Source organism: Conger conger, chromosome 7 (assembly GCF_963514075.1).
Source record: "Conger conger chromosome 7, fConCon1.1, whole genome shotgun sequence".
Classification (NCBI taxonomy): Eukaryota; Metazoa; Chordata; class Actinopteri; order Anguilliformes; family Congridae; genus Conger; species Conger conger.
In genome coordinates, this window is record NC_083766.1 from 21,663,739 (window position 1) to 21,686,431 (window position 22,693).

The window sequence follows — 22,693 nt, forward strand, 5'->3', positions numbered from 1 at the left end:
AGTAGAAATTAGTAGCTTCTTTTAAGTTTGTTTGTTTTCTTACCCCATTGGCAAATCTTGAAATGAGTCAAACAATCTCACCTCAGTGGTAATATTTTGATCTGGTTACCTAGATATAAAACAGAAAAATAAATTCTTGTTGAAATTGACTTATTTTTGGTTTTTGCAGTGCAGAGAATATTCACCCTCATAGGTGACTATGAGAAACGTTTTATGGTTGCCGAGTATACGTTTTCAGACCACAGAATTTAAAGCCGTTGTAGTTTGGGGTGATAAATAAACTCACCACATCCTGCATAACCTTGCTGAATCACTGTGAAAATGTCACAATGATGATTTGTGCTTACATAGGTGATTGCAAGATTGAAATGATTAGATATTCACCATCAGGTTACTGTGATAGAACACTTGGTTAGAGTAGAAGGGCCTGCTCTTATTAAACTATTTGAATGTCCTATTGCACTTCGTAAGGCTCTCTAGATAAGCATCTGCTAAATGTCCTGGAATAAAGCACTGTCAGTGAGTGAGATGCAGTTCAGGATTTACGAACAGTCTACTTCCTCTTCCTGTTCATACTCCCCTGGCAGATAACGCAAACCTTCCTATTTATTTGAATGGCAGTTAGTTCCATGAATCGCACCACATTCCGGATACGGGGAAAGTCATGGGGGGTGGGGGAATCCCTGCACCCCCCCACCCCCCCAGTCCCAAAGGGAAGTGAACAATGGAATACACCCCCCCTCCCCCCTCCCAACCCTTGCTGCTGTTGGGACAGAGTCCAAATGACAGGCCAGGGCAGCGCAAGGGCCATGCTAAATTTAGCCAACTGTTGACAAAAATAAGAGGGAAAACACCCGGCTTGCTTGAGAGGAGGTAAACCGTACGATTCTGGCACAGAGAGGGAGGAAGTGAGAGAGACAGAGAGAGAGACGCAGAGAGGGAGAGAGAGACAGACAGAAAGAATGAGTGAGTGGTTATAGCAGCTGGACACAGGGAAGCAGAGAGCAACTTGATAATGGAAGTGCTTCTCCACTGTTGGCAAACGCCTTAAATAGTCCTCTTACGGGGCTGCACGCTCACGTAACGGTCCCAGAGCGTCAGAGTAACTCTCGACAACTGAGACACGAGGGTTCCTTGCCTTTTTTGGGGGTCTGTCTAGCCCCCGAGGCGCAGAAACGTCCGAGGCCGTCAGACAGTTGGGCGTTGATTCCGCCGACGCTTTTTTGTTGCAAACTTCCACGGGAATGGTGTGGGAGTGACAGGCGTCTGGGCGGCCGCTGTCTGCGATCGACAGGAGGGGTCTCAGAACCTCCTCTCCCTCAGTTCTGTGGAGGCGCGTGTGTTCGTACGGCCTCCCTCCCCGTCAGTCCGTGGGGTCTGCCGATGCCCTTCGCCCTCCTGTTCTGGGCCTTTGTGCCCATCCTGATCACCGTCTCCCTCTTTTTCCTCGTCTCTCGCTCAGGGGGGAAGACCAGCAAGAAGGCAGATGGAGTGAAGGTAGGGCCGCTCTGGAATTCTCGTTTTTTATTTTTCTGAGTTTGTTTCCTGTGAGAATCGGCTGTTCCAGTGACGTCGCACTGGGAGTTTTTTTCTATTTTATTTACTTCTTTATTCGATTGTTTGTGTATTTATCCTCTCAGTCAGAGAGGCAGACATTTTAATTGATGCATGACCAATGGTATGCAGAGCCTTTAAACACTTTAACCATTAATTTGCATTTCTATATTGTACAAAGTGCATCTTACATAATGTCCCCCCTGCTGTAAAATCAAGCTATGACCAGCTCAAAATGACCAGCTACCAGCTGTTTCAACACATAGCTTGTCAAACTATGTTGAGAGTACAGAGTACATATTAGTCCAATCGGGTCCATTTTGAATTAACACCGAAAATTCTATGGTGACCACTTGCCTGGCCCAGTATTAAAACACTACATGTGACACAGAATAGGCCCTTAGATATTTTCAGAAATTTAGCGAATATAAGTTTGCATGAATGGGCTAAGACACAGATGATTGGGTGTTAACCCTTGTGTTGTCTTAAGAAAAAAAAAACCCTAAATCTTTTTTCAACTTGAAATTTGATGAGTGACAGGTTGTTTCTTCATGCAAAAAAGATGTGGGGTTTAAAATTCAATTAAGCTGCTTTATTTCAGGGGTTGAGTGAAGGCGAGTCTACAGAATGTTAAGACTACACTAGGACATGTAACACTGGATAGGCCCTTAAATATTTTCAGAAATGTAGCTAATGAATGTTTGCATAGGTGAGGGCTAAATCTGAGCACAAACACACCGATGTTTGGGTGTTAAATAGGCCTACTGTCCTGGATAGCACCACACAGGCATGGCATGGTGTCCATAGTGGTCCCAATGTGGGTGTCTGTGGACACACAAACATACACACACACACACACACACACACACCCACACACCCACCCACACACACACAAACATACACATACATAAGCACACATTAACTCTCACTCATGCACACACCCACACACACATGCACACAAAAACCCCCACTCATGCACACACACACACACACACACGTGCACATAAACATACACACGCACACAGCCATGTGCAAATGCATGCAAGCACACCCATTCATACTAAATGACATGAATATGCAAATATGCACCCACATATGTACATAATCATACCCTTGAAATTCATATGCAGTAACAAGACACTGCAGACACATTATATTGCGAGTGTGAGTGGTATATGAATGTGAATTTGAGTGTGAGCATGAAAACGTGTTTATATTTGGGGGGTATGTGCTTACTGCTTATCTTCAAAAATAAAAATGCACACCAATCAGCAGTTGCTTCAATGCACAGAGTACCAGCATTTGTAAAAAAAAAAAAAGTTCATTTTCATCTCAAGCTCCTTAGCAGGTGAAGAGCCTCTACATACAATAATACTTAATTTGAAGGTGCCTACATAAGCACTGTATAGCACATTCGTAGGCACTACATAACCATTCAAGCGCTTCAATAATCAACATAAGGATCTTCTGTCAGTTCACTTGGTATCTCATGGTAATGTCAGTTGCTGCATCAATGTTAAAATAACACACCATATGCCTATTTGCAATTATTGATAAGTGCTTATAAATGCTTATGTAGTGGTTATGAAGGAGTTAGGAGTTGTAGCTCTTATGAACCTTCAAATAAAGTGTTACTGTACATACAGTTGTTAGCATATTAGCATTATGATAATGTCAGCATGAGAAAGAGTCAAGAGTTAATAACTTCTGTATCTCTTCATTTTCAAGGGTAAAAAAAAAACAGAGATACTAATTAGGTTGTCTATCTGACTTTAACTTTTTATGAATTTGGATGAATGAATTTGACAATCACTTCTAGTGACTGATCTGAGTGTTTAATGGGTGTTTGTGTTAATTGAATTGACCTAGAAGGTAGGTGTTTGCTATTTATTTCCCTATACAAGGCCTTCAATGCTTACTTAAACTAGTATCTGTGTGAGTCTGTTTGAGTCTCTGTGTGAGTGCATGTGTGTGTGTGTGTGCGCGTGCGTGCGTGCGTATGTGCATGTGTGCGTGTTTGTGTGCTTGTGTGAGTGCTTGTGTGAGTGTGAGTGTGAGTGTGTGCACGTGTGTCTCTGTGCAGTTGTGTGTTGATTTGAGGGTATAGTCCTGAGCAGGCAGTGGCCCTTTTGGGGGATCAGGCTGGAATGCTGAGTGGGGTGGGGTCTCTCTTATCAGAGGCTGCATTACTAAGTGGAGCCTGGAGGAGCTTGTGAAGAAGGGCGGCCTGGTCTGAGGATACACGCTCACACACACACGTGCTCACACACACATGCTTACACACACACTCACACGTGCTCACACGCACATGCTCAGACACACACTCACACACACGCGTGCTCATACACACATGCTCACACACACACTCACACACACGCGTGCTCACACAAACATGCTCACACACACACACACACACACACATGCTCACACACACACTCACACACACATGCTCACACACACACACACACTCACACACACACGTGCTCACACACACATGCTCACACACACACACACACACACACACACACTCACACACACATGCTCACACACACACACTCACACACACACACAGGCACACACATATGTGTGCTGTGCACACACAAATACACGCATATACATAGGCACACACATGCTCACACACACACTCACACATACATGCTCACACACACACACACACACTCACACACACACGTGCTCACACACACATGCTCACACACACACACACACTCACACACACATGCTCACACACACACACACTCACACACACACACAGGCACACACATATGTGTGCTGTGCACACACAAATACACGCATATACATAGGCACACACATGCACATACACACACATATACACACACATATGGACATGAGCCATACGCATATATATATATATATATATATGCTCACACGCATGTGCTGTACACATGCGTACACACACACACTCCACACACTCTCTGCTTTCCCCTTCTGTGGCACCCTGGTCTCAGCCTCCATCCCATCCTGTCCGTTTCTGTTTAACCCTTTTCATTTCTCTTCCAGAAAAGGAAGTCCAGTTCCAGCGTCCAGCTCATGGTGAGTGTGCAGTTCCCTGCTGGCCATACGGCCGCTCTGTCGAGCGTGCCACCCCCCTGACCCCCACCCTACCCTCCAACCGACTGCCAAAAGCAGTAACCAAAAAAACAAAAACAAAAAAACGAAACCAAAAAAAACAGATGCAAAGCAGCACTTGAGCTGCCACTTAAAAATGGAGCTGGACTTTCTTTTTTTCTTTTTAATTGTTGCAAATTCATTTCACCTTCAATGTTTTCAGTACCCATCGCTTAGTATGTACCATCGTGGGGCAAGAGGTCTGTCTGATTTAGGTGTTACCCTTTCTGCTTTCCTATCGTACCTTACCCTGCTCTGCCCCGCCCAAAAACACAACGACTCACACGGACAAAAGAACACCTCGACGGAAGATTGTGTTTTTTTTTTTTTTCAAAGGTCTTCCAGTGAACAGGAGGAGCAAAAACTAAAGTCTTTTTTTCTTTTTTCTTTTCTTCAGGGTGGGGGAGGGGCGGGTGTTAAACTATGAACTCAAACCTCGCTCCGTGTAGTGAGAAAAAAACTTCCCCTTCCACTGCTTGGATCCTGAAGAGCCTGACCCTGTCTGTTATGTCATTTCCAGGAATCTTCAGAGAGCACCAACACGACCATCGAAGATGAGGACACCAGAGGTAAGGCTGGTGAACAGCTGGCTGGCTAACAGCAAACATAAATCAGTCCCTGGGCCTCGATCTCAGAGCCCCCAAGACCAAGTAAGCATGGAAAATTAGCCCCAATGCAGTGCCGGTTTCTTATGGTCATAGCCTGGCAACAGTACCTCAGATAGTTGGCTAGAAAACTGCGTGAATCTAGACGACTAGAGGGCTAGAAAATTAGCCCCAATGCAATGCCGGTTTTTTATGGTTATATTCTGGCTACAGTACCTCATAGATAGTTGGCTAGAAAACGCTATTGGGTTTTCACCCACTTTTTTCACCCATTTTTTACCACAAAAATGTTCATTTGGGTCGCTTGGTTGGTTGACACTCTGACCACGAGTGCAGGCCGGAGCTGTTTGGAAGCATATCGCCTAGTGCCTAAGGTGTTTTACTGGGACCCGGAAGGTTGGTGGTTCAAAATCCAGTGCAGCTGCAATAAGATCAGTGCAGCTTTTAGGCCCTTCACACCACATTGCTCCAGGGGTGGAGTGGCCACTGCTTAGCCTAATCAACTGTGAGTCGCTTTGTATCAAAGTATCAGCGAAGTAACTGCAATGTAATGTAATGCATTAGAGTGGTGAACACGCCAAATATGGCCGGCAATTCCAAAAGGGAGGAGCCAACTAAAGACACATCGGTGGTTTACAGTGAGAGCTATACTGTGTAGTCATGGGAAAGCTGCTAAAACATGCCTTTGAGGGGTACATGTTGTCTTATGGCTGCTGATAGCTCCACAGCTATTTAGAGCCCAGCAGATGCCAGAGGGGGCTCCTGATTATTGTAACATATAAGGTATGCTCTCAATTGAGCTGGTCAAACTCGTCATAAGCTGGTCTAGCTGGGTAATGCTGGTAGCCTGTAGTAATTCAAAGCATAGTTTGAGCTTGTCAAACCATGTCAAGCTGGGAGCTGTTCTGAACTGGTCAACCAGCTAAACCAGTGGAGGATAGCCCCCACTTAAGTAATATTGATTCAAAGCACATCGGCAAAGATGGAAAGAGAATTATTAAGCCTAAAGGGGGCAATGATTGGAGTTAGTGAGCTAGGTTGAAAATGACAGTGAGTGAACAGGGTGAGATAGATAATACAACTTCATGGGTATTGTTACCACGAGTGCAGTGGCATTAGCATGCTACCTCTTCCCCTGCAATACATTGCAATGTGTTAGCATACTAATTCTTCCCCTGCATTATACAGTGCAGTGTGTTAGCATATATGCTCACTCTTACACTGTAGTATATATTGCAATGCATTAGCATGCTGGCTCTTCTTCTGTATGACACAGTGCAGTGAATTGCCATTGCCCTTGTTTGACAAAGTCAATGTATCTTTGATACAAAGATAGACTGGGTCTATCTTTTTTGGGAGTCTCCCAAATTTAGATCTTGATTCACACACTCCAGAAATATAAGATGATGTATTCAAATATTCTGAAGGATTTGCAAACCAATTCACCAGCTCAACCCAGCTCCAACAAATGTCTCCCTGAAATTCACCCCTCCATTTTCCAGAATTGCATTTTGCCAGGTTGGTTTGTCAGCAGTAATGTGCTTAGTATGCTAAGTCATCCTCAGTATTTTTCTATACAAAGAAAACTATGTTTTGAGTGACAGTAAGCCTTGACAAAGAGGAGAAAGCAGGGACTTTAAAATCAGAGCACTGTAGCAATCTTCCCTGACTAATGTCACGACAGTGCTTTCAACGCACGCTGCTTTTGGAAAATTGCATTGTAACTGTCGGCTACGCGACCCCATTCAAGACAGAATGCGTTCAGCGCTTGGCAGGTCAGTGGGGTCGACTTCTTTCAAACAGACGGTGACCATCTGCTCTCCCACGCTTATGATGCAGTGTGTGCATTACAATATTAACTCTTTAGCTGTGCGATACCTTAGAGTGCATTAGCATGCTAACTGTTATCCTGAATCACACAGTACATTAAAGTGCGAAAGCTTGCTAACTCGTTCTTTTATAGATTATATACTTTAAGACGTATTTTGAGGAATTGAGGAAAAAGTTTATTTTGTCTTTGAGGAACACATTTCCCAACTGTACCCTGAAAGTATGTTCTATTTGGGTGCTAATAAGTACCCTTTACAAGTGAAAAATGTACAAATTAGTTATTTATTACTGGCTAATGTTTTGTACCTAAAGGAAAGCTACCTAGTGACAGGTATTTGTACCTTTTTAGGCACTTTGTATCTTTGTGTGTGTGTACGATACATTGCAGTGGATTGAAATGTGCAGTTGCTAGTAGTTACAGAAAGGCTTTGGTGTTCATCTGGATTTGCAAATTAGTCTCCTGCTAATTTGTATAGATGAGTTCAGCATTCTATTTTAACCACTCCCTCAGGAAATTGAATAAAGAAACAAGATATGCAACTGATATGACACAGTAATTGGCTGACCAAAGTGGCGAAGAAAAAAGATTTTGTGTGCTGCATGATTATCTATCCATTCATCCATTATCTAGCTGGCTTATTCCAGGCCTTTCCCCTGTGAGCAAACATCGGGTGAGTGGGTGGACTACACCCTAGACTAGTCGCCAATCCACATACCATTAATTTACATGTCTTTGGACAGTGGGAGGAAACCAGGGTACTTGAACACAGGGAGAACATGCAGATTCTACACAAAGCAGCGGCTAGATTCAAACCCAGGACCTTCTTGCTTTGGGGCATGAGTGCTACCCACTGCACTAAAAAGAAAAGAAAGTCCTCTGTACTCGTCATGAAATGCAAAATATGAAATGTGAAGCATTTCTGGATTGTATTCTGTATTTTTCTGGATGTCACCTCTCTACTGGGGGAAAGGCCTCCTACGGCTTTCTTATCATGTGGGGAAATGCGAGATGCCAAAACATTGGAATCAATAAGTGCCAAAGTATAGAGCTGCAACTATTTTCCCATGCTTGTGGCCACAAGCACGGATTTCATCGTCCATAGAAAGCTGCATGCCTCTATTCAGCTCATAGCAACGTTTCTGTAATATTTTTTAAATATGAATATCATGACAATCTTTTGGACAAGAATTTGCCAAGAGAACAAGGTACAGGCAAACAAGGTCATCGGCTTTTGGAGTATGGCAGTGCACTTGATTTCAAAGTCCATTAGCTAGCTAGCTAATGGCTATATGAGCTGATCTATAGTTGTATTTCATAACACAGTGTAATATAGTAACACTTTTCTATATAAAATCCATAATCATTATAACATTTGCCTAGAATAGGCCGTGTTGCAACTGAACACAGGTACCTGTTGCAATATGGAAATTCGAAAATTACATAAAATTTTAAAGGATATTTTCAATAAAAGTGAGAACAAATGAAGAAATTTTTAAATATACCCTGCTTGAAAGCAGGATGAAAGAGTTAGTGTTAACAGGTTAGGTAAGAGTTAACAGTCAGGTTATGACTAGTTTTACCAACAGCAAGGCAAAGCCTGAAGAACATGCATTGTGCAGCCAACACTCTGAACCAAGCAGCAGATTCATAGTGTTGCTTGCGTGAGGTTTCAAGAGACCATTACCACACTCGACTATTATTACAAGTGCACAACTGCCCATGTGACCAAGCTCCAGGAGATGGAAGGGGTTTTGAATTCCCCACTGATCAAGATCAAGGAGTTCCACAGTGTTTGGCTTAGGGCACTACACCAACGCCTGGAGCCTCTTGCTGAGGCCTGTTGAAAAACATCCCCTCACTTGTCTTCTCCGGAGTTATGCCATGCTGTCGGAAACACGATGGAACCACTATTTGCTGTAGATGCAATTTATCCTAATTTAAACTGGATCTTGCCATTGAGTAACTCAGCCTTGGAGGCAAGAAGTAGTGACCTTAGATGTCCCGAAGGAAGGGTGGGACACACGTGTGCCTGAAATAAGATGGTGGCTCATCGAGGTGGCGAAACGAACTCAATATCAGAGACTCATCTGGCAAACGGAGCATTGTGTGATGAGACAGCACTGAGTTTATACGGAGGCTTTTCATGGAGCGACGTCATGAAAGATTCCCCAATAGCACAACAGATCTCATATCCGCCATTTCAGTTTGGGCATGTGCAGGTGTTCTGCGCAGCCCAGTTGAGGAGCTCGACAGGCACGGCTACAAATGGTAAATGGTTGGCATTTATATATCGCCTTTATCCAAAGCGCTGTACAATTGATGCTTCTCATTCACCCATTCACCCATTCACCCATTCACCCATTCACCCATTCACCCACCAACGGCAATTGGCTGCCATGCAAGGCGCCGACCAGCTCATCAGGAGCATTTGGGGGTTAGGTGTCTTGCTCAGGGACACTTCGACACAGCCCAGGCGGGGGATTGAACCGGCAACCCTCCGACTGCCAGACGACTGCTCTTACTGCTTGAGCCATGTCGCCCCCTACAAGAAACTGGATGTTCTCATTAGAGGATACAGGGTGAGGAGGATGCCGCTGAGCGTGACAGTAACTTTGACATCACCGCACAGCTAGCTATGAAGAGGCCGGATAAGGAAGAGAAATATCACAGCAGCACCCTAAAGCCCAGTTTCCACCAAACAGCCGAGACAAGACAAGACACGACGAGACGGTATGAAAAGAAAGCTTTATCGGTATGAACCGTCCATTTTTAGAACGTCGGCTCTCGGCGGCTGGCGTTTCAAAAACTGAGCATGTCAAGTCTAAAGCCCGGAGGTTTACAACAATTAGTGATTTACCGAGTCGTCATGAAAACAGTTGTTTATTTGTTTGCTCGGCGGTTTGGTGTGGACGTTTTTAGATTTGGAGATTAGTGAAATAGAGATTTTGATAGTCTTGTCTCATCTCGGCTGTTTGGTGGAGACTTTACAAGACCTTCACAGTCATGTCGGAGCCAGAAAAATCCATCTCTCATTTGGCATGGCACGTACTGTACAGTAGGATGCCCATCTACATCAATGTAAAGAGAGATGTGGAATGGAGGATCTACAGAAGGGCTCAGGGCCCTCCTAAAATGTTCACAATCTCTGCTGGAAAAAAAACAGCTCAAGCTAGGTTTTGAAACAGCTGGTAGCTGGTTGTCCAGCTTGGACAAGCTACCAGCACTGGCTGGTTGATCAATTGGCCAGCTAAAGCAGCTTAATACCAGCCTGACCAGCTCAATTTTCAAGCTGGTCAAGCTGGCATATCTGAATTTTCCAGCAGGGATGCCCACTCCACTGGATTTCAGGACTTTCTAGAACATTTTGTATAATAATGATCATGAATTATAATGATTATTCAGCTGAATCAGGTTTTATAAAATAAAAATTATTCATGAAATTATTATGAAACAAATCATTTTTTTGGATTTTCTTATTCGGTTGTCAGGTTGTGTTGCTATGTGTGGTTGCCATATGATTGCCTATTGGGGTACAGTATGTTACGGTTTCCGTGGTTTGCGTTAATTGGCAGGATGTGTTACTGTGTGGGCTGTGTTGCTACGGCTTACAGTTGTCAGGTCACGTTACGGTACGAGCTGTCAGAGGTTTCCATGGTTTCCATTCATCATGGATGGTTTGCCTGTGAGTTCCATTGCCATAGTTATACGGGTAGTGATTTCTTCTTTTGCTGTACAACAAAATGTTTTACCAAATAGTATTATATTTTTATATTATCATTATTATAATTTTTAAATTGCCTAATTTAAATGAGTCACCTATGTTTTAAGTGAAATGCATTTGCTGAAAGCCTCTAAAAACAGGAAATTAAATTGCTCAGCCCTAATGCTAACATCAGCCTGCTCTCCTTCAAGGCATCAGCACAGATCTCTGACAACTGCTACAGCCATGTATAATGTCTGCTGTAGTCAAACAACATGTGCTCACCGCTCAGCAGATTGTTTAACATTCAAAGCTACCACGCACACTATAATCCTAAAAGTGTTCTTCGTCAGTGTTTTAGAACTCCAATGCTTTCGATTACCAGTAGTGATTCTTACATAAGCACACTAGTATGTTAAGTTAGGAGCATTCTAATTCTATTTGTGACCTCACACCGTAAAGGGTTAAATATATGGCAGACCACTGTCCCTGTAGCAGCAATTGACTGCTTAATGTTTGCTGTGTAGCATGTAGGTTCGGTTTGATTCATAAAACGGTTAGAGTTTTGCATCAGGCAGAGCTGGAGGGGGGGGTGTTTAATAAAGTGGGGGGAGGGGGGGGATTGTATGAGCGCTGTGTGATCTTTCCCACCTCCTAGCATACGTGCGTCTCTGCGCCGGTGGGAGGGGAGCTGTTTCTCTAACTGCGGGCAGAGCCAACTCTGCTCTCTGTGTGGGCAGCAAGCATCCCCCGCACTCTCTCTTATACAAACACACACACTGCCTCACGTGCCCAGGCACATGCACACACTCGCACGCATGCATGCACACACATGACCACACATGCATGTACACATGCACACACATATGCATGCATACACACATGCACACACACACATGACCACGCATGCACACACACATATGCATGCGTACACACATGCATGCACATACATGACCACACACACGCAGGCGCACATGAACACATGCATGCACGCACACACCTAAACACACACACATGCATGCACGGACACACACACATACATGCAGACATGAAAACGCATGCATGCATGCACGCACAAACGCAGACACACACACGCCTCCCACAGTTTATGCAAGAGCCACCTATTCCCTCACTCTTGCCTCTGCTTGGGGTAACGTCTCTCTCACTCTCTTTGTCTCTTTTTCTTTCTCACTCTCGCTCTCTCTCTCTCTCTCTCTCTCTGTCTCTCTCACAGTGAGGAAACAGGAGATTATCAAAGTTACTGAGCAGCTAATAGAAGCCATCAGCAATGGAGACTTTGAGAGTTACACGTAAGTCCATTTACACAGGAATGACATACTGTACATATACACGTCTGTGCTTTCTTTGTGCATGCATGTTACAGTCCCAGAATTCCATCTGCTTTTCACAGGGACTATACAGGCTACACGTGAATGCAGTCTCTTTCACAATCTCAGATATTAGAATACATTGTTTTGATTGGTTTATATATTAACCCTTGTGTAGTCTTAACATTCTGTAGACTTCCCTTGTCCTAAGGATAAAAAATGACCCGCCAACACTAAACCCCTAAAATAAAGCAGCTTAATTTAATTTATATTTTTCAAATCTATTTTGCATGAAGAAACAACCTGTCTCTCATCAGAAACTTTGTCATCAAATTTCAAGTTGAAAAAAGATCATTTAGGGGTTTTCTCTGCTGTTAAACATAGTGGCGGGTCATTTTTGACCCTTAAGACAACACAAGGGTAAAAAAAAAAAAAACATTATTTATTGATTTTGAGAATGAATGCAGTAGTTGTCAAGCAAGAAAATAGCTGGTTAGCATAATAAAATGTAAAGCTGTGTATGCACACCATGAAGACTCACACTTAAACCACTTGAGAATCCATGAGCTTTTATTTTTTAAAGACACTTTTCATATAAATATGATAAAATTATTGTGGTGAAGGACTCGGGGTATAGATCCTTGTTGCTGTTGTGCGCTAAATGAGTTCCACCGTCTGTCCAAATGAGTCCTAAAATCGAATCGGAAAGACCCAGGGTCCTCTGGAGAGGTTTCCCGTGTCTGGGTGTGGATTTCACGAGGTTGTCAGCGCAGTAGCAGGACAGTTGTTGTATCTGGCAGCAAGACCGTCGGGCTGAGCGGCGCTTCCCTGAGACGGATCGGGTTCCTACGCAGAGCGAAACGTGGCACGGCGTCAGCGGCAAATTTCTGAACCGCATCGCGTCATAGCCTCAAAACATCATCGCAACAACCGCTCTGCCTGTGCTACGAGGAAAAAAAGCATCTTTTTAATTATTTATTTAGTTGTTGTATTTCCAGGTCACTACCCCCCTCTTGCGTTCCTCTTCTAAAGATAGACCTCCCCTCTCTCCACCCTCTCTTTTATCCGCAGGAAGATGTGCGATCCCAGCGTGACGGCCTTCGAACCCGAGGCCCTGGGGAATCTAGTGGAGGGTCTGGACTTCCACCGGTTTTACTTCGAGAACCGTAAGCGCGCCTGGCCGCCTCCTTTGTGCGCCGAACGCTGAATGAGCGATCGTCGGCGTCGACCGCACGGCTCGTTAGCCCGGCAGAGACCCCAGGCAGAATCCCCACTGCATTAACCTGGATCTCCACCAGCTCCCTGCATCTGCGTCTGCTAACCCACAACCCACCTCTCACTGCATTAACCTGGATCTCCACAAACACAACCGCCACCAGCTCCCCGCTTCGCATCCGTTTCCCACAATACAACTCTCACTGCATTAACCTGGATCTGCACAAACACAACCTCCACCAGCTCCCCGCTTCGCATCCGTTTCCCACAATGCAACTCTCACTACATTAACCTGGATCTGCACAAACACAACCTCCACCAGCTTCCCGCTTCGCATCCGTTTCCCACAATGCAACTCTCACTGCATTAACCTGGATCTGCACAAACACAACCTCCATCAGCTCCCCGCTTTGCATCCGTTTCCCACAATGCAACTCTCACTACATTAACCTGGATCTGCACAAACACAACCTCCACCAGCTCCCCGCTTCGCATCCGTTTCCCACAATGCAACTCTCACTACATTAACCTGGATCTGCACAAACACAACCTCCACCAGCTCCCCGCATCCGTGTCTGCTACCCACAATGCAACGCTCATTGCATTACGCGCTACACCCATTCAGCAGTGCTATTACCCGGAGCTACTTTCAAATCAACGTACATAAGTTCGTTCAAATCGGTTAATAAGGGCAACAGTATGGGTATAACTCTAACAGTGGGCTCATTACAATCGCTTATTTATCTTTTCCTTGCTCCTTTTTCTACTCCTTAGTGAGAAAAAATGCGATGAGAGGCTAGAAAAGAGGCTAGAAGAAGGAGTGAAGTAAAAACATGGGGTAATTGAGAAAATGTGATTTAGGCAAATGGAATGTCCTGGCTCCTTCAAATGTCAGTTTAAAGCCGTGTCAGTTACAGAGGTGGCAGATGAGTGCAGATGGGGGATCGACAGGTCAATCATTTAGTATATCTCATGCTTTCTGAAAAAATAGTTCTCGCAAAGAACACGCTCATGTTTCCTTGCTCAAAGGCTAATTTGGGAGTTCCAAACCTCTACTTCAAGCTCCAGAAGGAACATTTTAGGGGTTAGAATGTCCTTAAAGATTGCGGAAAAATTAAAAAGAGGAGCAAAAGACTGTAAGCTATCGGAATTAACGCAGTGTAAGAAGTTCTCATCTACATTATTCATTATCATGAATAATATGGATCTTTACCAGTTAATCATTTCCTGTGTGTAGAATCGGAGGTACTTAAGAAACATTAAGGGAGAGGAGAGAGAGAATAAAAAAGAGCAAGAGACCTCTGATATGTGGAATAAAGGAAATGTCTGCCTAATGCTCATTAGTCAAAGCAGCGTCCGTAACCGCCAGCTTCCTGTTCCTGTCGGATCCGCGGCGCTGCTAGCAGGTTCCCGCTATGGCAGGATCCTTGTTCCTATCAGCACTTGAGGTTAATTGTCTGATGTCGGCGGTCCGTTCCCCTGCGGAAGAGGAAATGGCCCCGAAGGGGAGCCGATGAGACCGATTACGTGCGGGAATGACAGCCGCAAACGGGGGATTCGCTCCACTCAGTCCAGGGCTTCCACCCACACCCAGCAAACCAGGCAAGAGGGTAATGTAACAAAAATACAGATGCATATATTGTTTTAATTGTTGGAGGGGTTGTTTTTACCTCATGCACTTGCTCGGTCAAGCCTGAGTTTTGTCCTTTGTGCCCTTCTGATACTCTGTAAACTAGTGGTAATCAACCCTTCTCCTGGAGATCTACCATCCTGCAGGTTTTCACTCCACCCTAACAGAGCGCACCTCATTCAGCAGTGAGAGATCTCGTTGAGTGGATAATTAGTAGAATCTGGTGTGCTAAATTAGGGTTGGAGCGCAAACCTACAGGACAGGAGATCTCCCGGAACACTGTTGGGAACCGCCACTGTAAAGTGTCTTTGTGACGGTTTCCAGTAAAAAGCGCTATCCCGCAATCATCAAATCCAGCCCTGGTTTCCTCTTCTCCCAGGTAATTAGCTGAACCATGAGTGCCACTGACTCCAAGGCAAAGGAAGGGTAGAGTACAGTAGCAGTTCTCGGACTGTGATTTGGTGATCCCTGCGCTATACAATTGAAATTGACTAGACGTGACTATATTATCTCTAAAAGACTTTGTCTAAATCCCACACGCGGTTGTATCGGTGCGTTTCTGGACTGCATCTGGAAAAGGAGATGCTGAAGGATCGTTCTGCTCGGTCCATTCACCGCCTGCCTGTCATGGAGCTTTTGTCTGCGTGTTACATCCGCCCCGTGGAATTTACAGAGATACAGGGTCATTTTCCTTCCTCAGAGTTACATAAGAGCAGCGCTCGATGCATCAGAGAAAGCGAGCGAGGGCAAAGAAAGGAATGACACTTTCCGCAGATGCTGAATGCATGACTCAAAACGAAGGTTTTTGAGGCGTGTTTCTGTTTCTGTTTTTCAGTTGAGGCCGGTTCCCCTTCATAACGCATTGCTGTGCCTGTCAGTATATGGGGAGAAAACGGCAAACCGAAGTGTTGAAATTTTATCCAAATGACACCGGTGCCTTGAGGAACTATTTTTAGTCGTAACCAAGCACGTTGTGCTGTATCTCAAAATTTGTATGATTTTTAATAATGTTTTATACTGTTCGATGAGGTAAGAAAAAATGTGTAATAATGCTTTGTAGTGCTTAATAATGACAGTGGTAATAGTTTTTTTATGCGAAGCATCTAGACAAGTGAGTGAGAGAGTGAGAGAGTGAGAGAGTGAGAACTCACTCACTCACTCTTAGCAGGCTAAGTAGCTGAAGTTCGGTGCTTCACATCAACGGCCTGCGTGTCCTTGTTTGGTCTCCGCTCCAGTGTGGTCGAAGAACAGCAAGCCGGTGCACACCACCATCCTGAACCCGCACATCCACCTCATCGGGGAGGAGGCGGCCTGCATCGCCTACATTCGCATCACGCAGTACATCGACCCCAACGGCATGCCACGCACCGCGCAGTCCGAGGAGACGCGCATCTGGCACCGGCGGGACAGCAAGTGGCAGATCGTCCACTTCCACCGCTCCGGCTCTCCCTCCGCCATTACCAAGTAAATCCACCCGGTAACGCTTCTCCCCCCCTCCGCCATTACCAAGTAAATCCACCTGGTAACGTTTCTCTCACACTCTTCTCCTTCTCCCCCGTCTGCTCTATGAGAGTTTTCACTCTGCATTCACAGTGGCTGAGCCAGAGAATAGTTTGCGCAGCCCGTAGCATAGTGGGTACGATACATGAGTGGGTACCGCAAGGTCGGTGGTTCGATACCCGGTGTCACCGTGATAAAATCCACACAGCTGTTTGGCCCTTGAGTTTGGCCCTCAACTCCTCATTGCTGCAGGGGGGAACTGTCCCCAGCTTAGTCTAATCAACCGTTAGTCACTTTGGCCATGTAATTATTATTATTTATTTATTTGTCATTGCCTTCTAAGGCAACAAATGACGTCCTCTGTGCTTAATGCATCCTAATTACTGAGGAGTAGTGGGCAGTGCAGTGCCCAGGGACCAACTCCAGTTCTGAGGCCAGGGCCTTGGTCAAGGGCAATGGCAGCAGCACACTGAGGGGCAATTTAGACTCTTCAATTTAGCTAACCTGCTTGGTCATGTAGCTTTAGCAAAGGACCGGAAGGGGTGGTCTATATCAGGCTGAACAAAATTTCCAAACCCTGGCCCTGAAGAGTCACATAGTCTGCTGAGGTTTTGTTTATTTACAGTTTATATGAGAAGCCCTAAGAATAGTGTTTAATGTCTGAGCCTCCAGGTGAGGTGAATTACCTTTGTAATCAGCTGCTGTGGTGGATCAGACACATGCTGAGGAACATTAGAAACGAGGAAATCTGTGGCTCTCCAGGACCAAGACACCCCTGCGTGAAACGGCTGCCAAGATAACAAGCTGAGCTTGGCTCATCAAACATTACGGCCTTTCTGTGTACTATATCTAAGACAGACCTGAGCAGAACTATAATCGCATTTCTGAAGGAAAGCCAGGAGAAGTGAATACTTGTAACATAGCTCAATGTCGCCACACTGTGGCAAGGACAGGCAACAGCAAGCCACTACAATGCAAAAAACGAACAAATTTAGACAATTGGAATAAAATACTGGGGAGGACTTTTACTTTCTGAACCTGGATTTTACACCTCTGCTTTTACTATAGGTAATGTTTAATTTCCATGTGATCCGTTCATTAGTAATATTCCTAATGTGGTTTTTAGACTGTCAGGTAGTTATCAGACAATGCAATCCCAGAAACCTTTGCTCCTGTCTTCATTTCCCCCAGCTGAACTGCGGAAGCGGAGGAATTGAATGAGACGTGTCTCCATGGCACCAGTCATCAGCTGCCTGTGTGTGGGAAGGGTGTGTGCGTCACACGCCTGCCTGTGGAACCGCCCTCCGTATTTCACCACCGATCGTGTGTCTCTTCACTCCATCCATACCAATGCTATGTTGCTATCTTTAAAATAACAGAACACAAACAAACTATGATCCATATACACAGTATATCATTTGTCACTTTATTTAATCTTCCCTTCCCATTTGTCTTACTTATTATGACTTTGATATACAGCGAGGTCCATGAGTATTTGGACTGAGACTACAATTTTAAAGGGCTGTAATTCCTATACGGATGTAAATATCCTCAAATTAACATTATAACGTTTTACCCTTTAATCTGTGTTCGAATTACAGACCTTGGAAATTGTGTCACTGTCCAAATCATACAGATGTCACTGTTATTATGAATAGATACACTACTGGTTTTTCAACATTACCAGTCTACGACTTGCTTAAACCTTCCCGTGCCACTGTTAGTTACCTTTAAATCGGAGCAGTTTTGACTAATACGTGGATGCTTCTTGTTCAAAACACAGTAAAACCACAGCAGTGCCATTGACATTTAGCCTCAGAGTGCTGCTACAAAGTGGTGTTTCCATCTTCCAGATACGCATTGTACATGACTATGATGATCATTAGTTGAATTATAGATTTTACCCCTATTCAAATCCACCTGGCTGATCCCATTGGTTTTCAATTAAACTGAACAAATACTGTAGCTGTGACATAATGTCCAGCTTCAGAACATTTGAGCTTCTCTTTCAGTGTCTGCAGGTATTTACTCCTACCGTGCGCTACACCACCTGAATTCACTCGTTATTTTACCTATTTGGTTCAGATAATAAGCTAATTGGGGAAATCCGGTGGTGTAGCGTATGGTTGATGCAAATATCTGCAGACATTGTGGCCAGCAGGACGTGGAGTTCAGTAGCTGTCCTAGATTATTATCCTTTGTGTGGTGCACAGTGATGACCTCATATGCTTTTTCCACCAATCAAATTACTGTCTCTCTGAGTAGAACATAGTGGACTGTCTGGTCGATATTCATGAAAGCAAAGGGTCAAAACATTTTAATTTCCATTCCATACTGTATATGTACACAACCTCAACTGTAACTCAGTCGGGCAGAATATAAAAACAAATGTTCTATAATTGTTAAAATTGGGCACAAAAAGAAGAAGGAAGAAATGGGTGTTCTCTCATTTGATTGTACCTGCCCCTGCTGTAATTTAAATGTATAATTGAACTACATTTTTCCAAAGTTTTGCTCTATGAGGAACCAGTGTTGGAGCCTTTTTTATATTTTTCTTCAACAGCAGGGGGGGGTATATCGTTCTCTGAGTGAGTTCAGGGTGGTTTTACAGTATCTGGCTATTGTTACTGTATCTCTGCAGACCTCTTTAAAACATGAGGAGGCCAGATCCTTCGGTATAGATGTACAGATCAGGTGCTCAAAACCAGAACTTGATGTAGATGATGTGTTTGACTACTTTATATGTCTTTCCCCCAAAACTCCCTATTAAATATTGCATAGACTGGGACCTTAGAATTATATGGTTCTAACTGACATTTTTTGCATAAATGTGTGAAGTTCTACAGAAAGATACTGTTTAAATGTATGGGGAAAAAAAGCTGCATTTAAAGGGTTGTATCTGCTTGGTGCCCTTTCACTTTGGTATCTTTGAAGTTCAAGATCTCCAAACTGCTCAGAACTCAGGTAGAAACGTATAATTCCAAGGTCACGAGACGGTGAACGTTCACGCTAAAAACTTTATTGATTTCCACAGTCACAAATTGTGTGTGTTTGTTGTAAGACATTACACAGAGTCAGGTACTGCCTGTGGAGGTAGGGTGATCAGCGCACTTTGTTTTTTGGTTCTTCCAGTAAAGATGCTGAGTTCATAGTCGCTTCCCCACAGCAGCACTCCGTCCGTCTGTCCGCTTGGCTGTGTGTCCACCGCAGTGACGAGGGCTTCGGGTGATCCGCTGTTGACACGGCCGAGCTCGGCGGCCAGAGGGGGAATTCTGTGTTGTGCTTAGCGCGTATCAGGCTTCAAAAACAAAAAGCAATTTGTTCAAAGGCCAATGAAACTACCCAGAGGTTTTTTGCAATAAAACATATCGGTGTTTTTGTTGTTGTTGTTATTGTTGTTGTTGTTGTTGTTGTCGTTGTTGTACAGGCTGGCATTTTCACATTCAGATTTTACAGTGGCGTGTAAAAGTGGCGTTTTGTTTGGATTCGAAAGTTTTTAATTACCTGCTTTTTTGTTGCCATGGTTCCTTATCTGCTTCGGCTTGTTAACTCACATTAATGCCACATTAAAACTGCATGAATTGGGTCAAAATTAGTTGCACATTGTTTTTACCTTCCCCCCTCGATAATGCAAGATGAACACTGGAATGTATCGTTCTGAATATATGACATTATAAATCGTGTTTTAAGGCCAATTGGGCAGAGAGGGATTTGTGTGTTTGGACGAAGAAGAATTACAAGCAGCTGTACTATGAAAAATATAAAAGCAGTATAAATATGCCTTTTATCAATAACGAACCTAGCATTGTTGTACAACTGTGGACTCACAGATAGACACATATGCATTCAGGGACAGACTAACTCATCATGAATGTCCCACACTTGTACAGTACAATGCACTCCAGCAGACTGTAGATGAAAATGGGTTACATTTGACAATGTGGTGAAAACCATTATCAGCTTCCCAAATATGACAATACAATAATAGAAAAAAATCTAATAAAATTACTGCTAGGAAATGAACCACTACCTGAAGATGTACAGGATTCCATGACTTCTTTCTTAGACACTCCTTGTACATACTGCTTGTTTTGTAGTCGATATTGATATTTTATATGGCTTATTATACAGATTGTATAATTGTTTTTTATGATAGTTTTAGTCTTCAGTGTGAAAATGGACACCATTGCTTTGATATGAGAACTTCCAGCCAATCAGCTGCCAGACTTGCTTTTCTGTGTGCGGTGAATGCATCCTGCCTTGTGTTAGGAGATTATATTGAAGTTTGAGTGTAATTATGAACAATGAGATTATATTTATTAAAGAGCAACCAGTATAAAGCTCGGATAAAATCTGCAGATATGCTGGTGTCAAAAATGTACAGCTCTTTTGTTTTTGTTCACTGCATGGAACTGTTCTGTACCAATGTCAAAGTGTGCTTTGTTTTCAAGAAAGGTTGAAGCCGTCATCTAAATTAGACTATTGATGTTAGGAGTTTGGGTGAAATGTTGGGTGGGGAACAGACTGCTTTTTTTGTCTTCTGGAAGTAAATAAGTGGTAAATGCATATTTTAGTGTTTTCTTTTATATTATTTAAATAAGAAAGTCTGATCTTAGTTTTGATTCCCGTATTGATCTGTAAACCTGACCAGGCTGACACACTGGTGTGAGATATTACAGGTCCACACCAAGTCCTGCGTGTGGTTTGCTAATGAAAATGAAATGTTTTCTTTCTCTTCACCTAAGTACATCTGAGCAAATTTCCTAGCCTGAAAGGATATTAAATATACAACAATATATGGTAATCCTCCGTCCTGATTTTCATCAGAAGGGTGAGCTTCCCGTTGGTTTTTGGAGAGTTTCTCTCCTCTCCACCCTCAACACAGTCAAATTAATTTACATCACCAAAAGCTGTAATGCAAATTAAGGTATTTTACTTTATTAATAGTATTCATAGGTTTGTTTTCAATTTTGTGGGTTCCCAGTGTATTTTGAAAAGAAAATTGTATTTTTTGTTCATTTGAAATTTGGCTTTGCTTGATTTTATGTTAAAAAAAAAAAGAAACATAAAAATGCTATCGTTGTATGAGAAAGGTACAGTAGATGAGTGGAACAAGGTGTCACGCAATTCAACTGGCTCTCTGCTCATGAAGTATAACCAAACGCGTCTCATAAGAAGATACAAACAGTACATTTATGTCCTTGTGACCTTGTGTACACACCCTCAAATTAAAGCTGACAGTCTTTAACTTCATATTCATTGTTTTATATGAAATCCCACGTTTTGGGAGTACAGAGCCAAAACAACAAATGTTGTTGCACCATCCAAATACTTATGGACTGCACACGTGTATTGGATGTTCACACTGACCAACCAATCAAATGCTAAAGTTCACTGATGATTTTTTTATTTATTCATAATCATAATGTAAAATCTACTCTCTTAGTATTCTCATGTAAAACATTGCTACATTACAGAGAAACAACTGAGGATTTACAGTAGCAGGTAATGACACTACATCTGTCAGAATGAAGGCATAAGATTTATCAAAATCAAAAGAGAAAAGGCTGTGAGCTACAGACATCACCGGGCTGGATGAGAACTCAGGAAGACAGACAGTGGGCCGCTGCAAGCTTTTGTGAGAAGTTATTGTCACACCTCTGCTCAGCTCGTAAGTTATACTTCCTGTGTAAAGAGCCACTGAGAGACAGATAGCTCTGCGTGCGTTTGTGTCAAGTAGAATGCGAGAAACACGTGAGAAAGCAAAGAGTGCAACAAAAATAAGGGATGGGATAATATTTGACTTTGAAGCTGTATTTGTACTTGTGAATTGAATGACTGCCTTATGTACACATATTATTGCAATTTGTTTGATCATTTTTTTTAGGTGACCAATATTATTATTGTTATCTATTGTACCACTTCAGAATGAGGGTGGTTTAATATCCAGGTTTCATGGTCTTTAAACTCTTTGAGATTTACTCAGAACTATTATATTATTGCCAAAATGAAACGCATATACTGTACTTAATGGTGTTTTCATAAATAAAGCTGTATTTACCAACCACTTGCTGGTCCCGATTCATTTCAGTGACTTGACAGATTGTGCCCTGCTTCTGAAATCTATCAATCACAATCTTTTATATTTACGCCTCTGCATCCTGAACAGAGTTCTCTGTCTTG

The 22,693-nt window shown here is 43.3% G+C and overlaps 1 protein-coding gene across 4 annotated transcripts in view; it reads left to right on the plus strand.

The window, feature by feature from the left end:
• LOC133133959 (calcium/calmodulin-dependent protein kinase type II subunit alpha) overlaps positions 1 to 22,577 on the plus strand; it is an 88,626-nt gene extending 66,049 nt beyond the window's left edge. Inside the window, exons 13-19 of one of the 4 annotated variants that reach the window (XM_061250278.1) lie at positions 1,463 to 1,497; positions 4,594 to 4,626; positions 5,222 to 5,270; positions 12,072 to 12,147; positions 13,237 to 13,331; positions 16,246 to 16,487; positions 17,702 to 22,577. In XM_061250278.1, coding sequence (XP_061106262.1) covers positions 1,463 to 1,497; positions 4,594 to 4,626; positions 5,222 to 5,270; positions 12,072 to 12,147; positions 13,237 to 13,331; positions 16,246 to 16,478 — 521 coding nt within the window. In that variant the 3' untranslated portion in view covers positions 16,479 to 16,487; positions 17,702 to 22,577. Of the gene's footprint in view, positions 1 to 1,160; positions 1,498 to 4,593; positions 4,627 to 5,221; positions 5,271 to 12,071; positions 12,148 to 13,236; positions 13,332 to 16,245; positions 16,488 to 17,701 lie in introns of those variants that run through there. The other 3 variants (XM_061250279.1, XM_061250282.1, XM_061250281.1) reach the window with 3 other exon arrangements.
• The last annotated feature ends 116 nt before the right edge of the window (positions 22,578 to 22,693 follow it).